The sequence below is a fragment of the Miscanthus floridulus genome, chromosome 6, assembly GCF_019320115.1.
Source record: "Miscanthus floridulus cultivar M001 chromosome 6, ASM1932011v1, whole genome shotgun sequence".
NCBI lineage: Eukaryota > Viridiplantae > Streptophyta > Magnoliopsida > Poales > Poaceae > Miscanthus > Miscanthus floridulus.
Genome location: NC_089585.1, coordinates 77,515,836 through 77,521,317, shown reverse-complemented (window position 1 = coordinate 77,521,317; position 5,482 = coordinate 77,515,836). Strand labels below are relative to the sequence as shown.

Here is a 5,482-nt window from a genome sequence, read left to right as displayed (position 1 = left end):
GTATAATCAGCGTGTGGAATCTGGAGAAGCTAACCACATTTGACTGCCTGAAGCCACTAAGCTAGCTGGTTGCCACATGTCCACGTCGGTCGCGTAGAGTAGGGAGCTGCAGATCGAGCATTGCAGCGGAACAGCAAGACTTGCCGGTGAACCCGTGCCTGGTTACAGTTGGAAACCAAACTAACATTATTTCTCTTTCATGCATTGTTTCTCTCTCATGCATCGAATGTCTGCCATGCATGCGTGTGTGCACTGCTCCCATTATCTCCCTCTCACACACACATTGACACACAAATAACATCTTGTGTGTTGCAAGTTCAAACAAAAAAAAAAGCATCTTGTGTGTTAAGAGCATCCGCAGCATGGCCGGGGCATCAAAGGTCATGTCGTCATTGACACTTTGCATCGATTCTTGAATTCATTTTGGTAAAAAAAACGTGAGCCGTCAATGGCTAGAAAAACAGTGGAGGCCCATTTCTAAATAATATAGGTTAACTTAACTCAATGACATCTTACTGCCACGTGGGACGCCTAGCACCATGTCAGCAAAGACCTTTTTAAAAATCGCTCGCTGAGGGAAGGTAAGTCCAATGATTTCAATAGTTGGAGGAGTGTAGGCATCCATTTTTAAGACACTACAATAGTTGAGGGAGGTGAAGAGGATATTTTTTTCCCCTTAGATTAATAACATGTCACGTTTTTCAATCACATAAGACTCGTGCCAAGCCAGGACCTACAGCCGATTCAGCTTTATTCAGCCCATGGCCCCCAAACGCAATCGATTTTGGGCAACGATTCGAACAGATTCTTTGGCTGGGCTCAAATCCAACCTGCTTGCGAGTCTCATCCATCAGATAGATTTAAAAAAAAATCCACCAGATTGGTGCTGCGCTGCAGCTTTTTATCCCAACTAACTTGTCGACGACGACGTCCCCGCGGTATATTACAGAAATTCAGTAGATCAATTCTTATGCACAGTTTAACTTTTCCAAGCTTCGGTAGTTTGGTGATAGCAAATCTGCCGTCGATAAGACAACCAGATACTGCCTCCAACATTGGCATCGCTTGATGACAGCATAAAGAGTAAAAAGTTCACTTTTGAAAGGTTGCCAATAAAATTCAGATGCTAAATTCCCATACCGTCTACAGGTCATGGATATATAATTGATGGTTCATGCACTCTATTTAACCAAAACTTGGCTACAAGCCATCTGAAAGTTGACATCAAAGAATGAGACTAGCAACAATGCCAAGAAATGACTGACAACCTCTTTCTAAGATTCTTCTTCATTCTTGGCCACCAGTCTAACATGCTTGCCATCAACAGAAAATCTGGAGCTTGAAGCTATCTGCAACAAGCAGCAGTAAAAGGAATATGCATTAGTAAACAAAATGCTCTAAAATTGGAATCAAGGGGAGAGAAACAGTAGACTAAAGATTTGTTTCGCGACGATTGATTACTTTATCCATCAAGGTAGCACGGAGCCTCTCCTTGTCTTTAGAGACACCACATTCCTGAAGCTCCTTGGAGACTAGCTTTTGTAGCTTCTTTAGCTTCATCACTCCATCTGTGTGCTGAAATAAACCAGCACAATTATGAACAACATATAGTTTAAAGGATGCCACAATATAGGACAATATCAAACTTTTTAGGCTCACCGTCTTCAGTGTTTTAGTAATAATCTTCTTCCATTTGATCTTTTGTTTTTGAACACTTTTGCAGTCGGCACCACTTGCTAGTTCATCTGCCTTACTCTTCGCTTTGTTTTCTGACTTCTCATCTCCAGACTGCGTCAACTCTACAACACTCGAACTTGTTAAATGCTGTCTTTTTGTGTTATCTGGCTCCTCCATGGTCATGTCATCCATTCGTTTTCTTTTCCCAGCATCTTTATCTTCGTTTCTTTCACGATCACCACTCACACCACCATTTACTTTAGCAGATTCTTTTGTGGGTACACCTCCGGCTTCCTTCACATCTGGAGTTTGTTCTGCACCATCTTTTTGTTTCTGAGAAGCATGGAAGGCCTTCGCCTTTGCCCTGTGCTTCTTCCCATCAGCATGCAGTAAGAGAGTTTGCTTGCTTGTGGTAGTGGTCTTGCATAGGCTGTCATGCAAATTCACAATAAGTACACAGTTCCTAGATATCTAAGCAAGCTCCTGAGTTCTTTGAAACAAAGATCAAAACACTTCAAATCAAGAACTTGAATGCAATCGCAATGTGCTGACAACAGGGATAAACACGATATTGTTTATATAAGCAACAACGACAAATTTGATTTCTCAAATTTTGAAATTATCTACAGAAAAGCATCAACAAAAATCAACCTAGCAGTCAATATACATGATAAAGGCACTTGAAAAAATATAACACTACAATGAACCAGACGAAGACCTAAGCCTTTGTAAGAGAGATGCAACTTAAAAGAAAAATAGAAAAACTTGGCCTCTACATTACCATGTTTACTGTAGAAGTGTATGTCTGGTGGTTTACATATACACACTTGTACTGCCCATGTAAATAACATAAAAAGGGGCATACACAGTACTGAAAGCTCCCACACAGGGTGACATCTGGGAATGGAATCTCTAGACAGCCTTACCCTTGCTTAATTTTGCAAAGAGGCTGGGTTGAACCTAGGACCTCCAGGCCACAAGTGGAGACTCTACCAACATGCCAGACCCATCATTCATAAGAAAGATATAATACAACAAATAATTTTAATAGTTCCAAGCAAGCTTTTCTAAATGGAAAAAGGAAAGCTACAAATTTGAACTTATAATCACAGACGTTTGCAACTACAAAGATAACTGCAACCTCTTGATTAATTGTATTACCATGTCTAGTCACTGTATATAGATGTACTTGCACTCCATGTGACTATTATTCCGAAAAAACAAAACAATCCCAAGAATGATTTTTATCAACGGAAAAATTGAGAAGCATAGAAATAAGCCATAAACATTGATCACAAATTCACAATCAACACCTCTATGGTTACATGGTTAGGAGTAAAGATGGGTTAGAACTATGGCATCAGCACTGTTACTATATAACCATCTGCAACAATTATTGTGTATATACCAAGGGATCAAATTGGCACACCTACAGAACCAAGGAGGCCGTGTCGACAGCCCAACATTGATATCAACATCTGCATTTGGCTTTGGCTTATCTGCCTTACCCTGTACACCATTGGATGGCTTGTTCTGTCCCTTAGGACCATACTTCTCCTGAATGGAAACAAATACAGTAGAAATGAGTACTGGATTGAATGCCATATTTTGCACATATAACAATAGCCAGCAGTAACCACATGTCATTGTTTCAGTGTACACTTAGAACTTTACAAAGCCCTATTTAGCTACTGAATGCACTAACTCTGGAGAACACACTCCGAAGAGTCCTATATACATTATAATAATCTGTACATAAAAAGGAACTGCTCAGTTAGAAATCAGAGCCTCCACATATTCTAACATAAGCCTTCATGGTTATAACACTTCTATTGAAACTACCAATCCTAATATGAAAAGGAACAAATCAACCTGCAGACTGTAACTTCCAGATATAGCTTACCAACAATTGCAAGAAATGACCGTAATAGTGCTAAGTTTGTCCTAAGTCAAACAATGCTAAATTTGAACAGACTTATAGAAAAGAAGAACGACATCAAATTAGCATCGTTGGATATATTATGAAATATATTTTCACAATTTACCTCTGTGTGGTATATGTAGTAATACACTTCGCTATAAACTTGGTCAACTTAGGACAAACTTGGATCCCATACATTTCAGGACAGAGGGAATATCAACAAAAATGAACAGGTTTATGCACTCCAAACAGTAGCCAAACAACATTGCCTAGCCACGTTAAAGTAGCAACATGGGAGCGAACAAATAAAAACACCCACGATCCAATGCAACAGCAGTTCATAGGCACCAATTGCACCGTCAGACACATATCGTTCGGAATTGCAGAGACGAATAGTAAATTGCACACTACAGTGAGGATTGAAGGTACTCAGAGAGAGGTGCGGATGAACTCACGGCCTCGGAGATGCACTGGGTGTGCCCCTGCACGGTTTCCTGGCTGAAGAACTCGCCGCAATCAATGCATGACAGCTGCGGCCGGGCAACAGAAACATCAATTAACCACCACGGCGCCAAAGATCGGTCCAGAAAGGAACCGGGAGAGGGGAAGAGAGTCGGGCGCCGCTCTGACCTTGTACGCGGAGCAGCAGCGGAAGTGGCCGGCGAGCTTGGGCTTCTTGAGGTTCTCGCCACAGTCCTCGCATTGGAACCACACCATCCCTGATGTTCCTGGAAGCTTCTGGCGGCAGGAGGGCGCCCCTCGCAGACGAAGCCTTTGTTCGGGCGCGTAGGCAAGCTAGGGTTTTGGCTGAAGGAGGCGAGAAGCCAGGGGCGCTCGCATTGGGGGTTTCCTTTTCTGCGGCCCTCTCGAGAGTGGAGGAGGGGAAGCAAGGGTGACAGCCCATCATTCACTTGGAGGCCCATGTGGCCGATTATTATTCCTCATTTCCCTGGGCTTATTTACCTAACGCAAAAGGCCGGGCTTCAGGATGCCCTAGCTGTGGCTCCAAGCACGATCTTAGCAGAAGAGGAGTCAGTGGAGCAGGTGTGGTTTTATTGTAGCTCTACGATATTTATTATAGTGATTTGGTGATTGATGAACACTACTAGTGCGTGCTACTAATGTTCATTTCTTGCAGGTTGGTAAGCCGCATGGAGGTTCTTGGCCTCAAAGTTGATATCAAGTATGGCTGCATGGATATTCATGAAGATTAACGATACTACAGGGTCAAGTGCAAATTTGATGCTCGGAGGTGCTTGACGTAGTGTGCAGGTCTTTTTTAATATTTGGCCATACTATTAAGAGGAGCTAAAGATCAGTAACTTGACCGGAGTTTGGGTTCAAAGCACCTTGGATGTGCACATGAGGTATACTCTCCCAAGTCAGCTCAAAAGTGGTCTCGTTGGATAGATATTTAAGTCAAAAATCTCAAAGAGATCAAATTAGATGAGATTAGACTTAGAACAGGCTAAAAATATGCAACGGAATATACACAAGATGATTGAGACCGACTCAAAGGATCATCTGGTGACACTGTGCTGACTCACTTAACATGGCCAACGGAGTTCGGTGCAACTTTTGTGACGCCTGATGGATTACCGGATCATCTGATTAGGTTGTGACTCCACTGTGTGTCAAGTGACCAAGATATCAGAGTTCACCGTATGGTCGGTCCAGTGTGCTTGTGTGACACCCAGCAGATCATCCAATAACGGTGGCTTCAACTGTGTGTGGAGTGCCCAAGCTTTTGGAGTTCACTATAGGTGTGTTTGATTTCCTGGCCTGATTTTCTAAAATCCTAGCTTATGCAGTCTTAGCTTGCTTCCACAAAGTCAATTTCTAAACCTAGCTAGCAAACAAAGTGTTTGGTTGCTTGGTTTGCTT

The 5,482-nt window shown here is 42.3% G+C and overlaps 1 protein-coding gene across 2 annotated transcripts; it reads right to left on the bottom strand.

The window, feature by feature from the left end:
- Positions 1-1,059: 1,059 nt before the first annotated feature.
- On the bottom strand, positions 1,060-4,450 carry LOC136458413 (UBP1-associated proteins 1C-like). Of its 2 annotated transcripts, XM_066458350.1 has the most exons (6): positions 4,229-4,450; positions 4,054-4,128; positions 3,107-3,234; positions 1,660-2,107; positions 1,462-1,575; positions 1,060-1,349 (listed from the first exon to the last, which is right to left on the bottom strand). In XM_066458350.1, exons 1-6 carry the CDS (start codon positions 4,313-4,315, stop codon positions 1,275-1,277), a joined length of 927 nt encoding a protein of 308 aa, XP_066314447.1. In that variant the 5' UTR covers positions 4,316-4,450; the 3' UTR covers positions 1,060-1,274. The 2 variants fall into 2 exon arrangements, with proteins under 2 accessions (XP_066314447.1, XP_066314448.1); XM_066458351.1 differs by lacking the exon at positions 1,060-1,349 and having other exon boundaries at positions 1,462-1,568.
- Between the last annotated feature and the right edge of the window lie 1,032 nt (positions 4,451-5,482).

Bases quoted from the DNA above. Each gene is read 5' to 3' on its own strand.
- LOC136458413 (XM_066458350.1), bottom strand. From the start codon at position 4,315: ATGGTGTGGTTCCAATGCGAGGACTGTGGCGAGAACCTCAAGAAGCCC. The intron at 4,129-4,228 runs GTCAGAGCGGCG...GCCCGGCCGCAG, and splicing joins GCTGCTGCTCCGCGTACAAG to CTGTCATGCATTGATTGCGG. The intron at 3,235-4,053 runs GTGAGTTCATCC...GTTTCCATTCAG, and splicing joins CCCAGTGCATCTCCGAGGCC to GAGAAGTATGGTCCTAAGGG.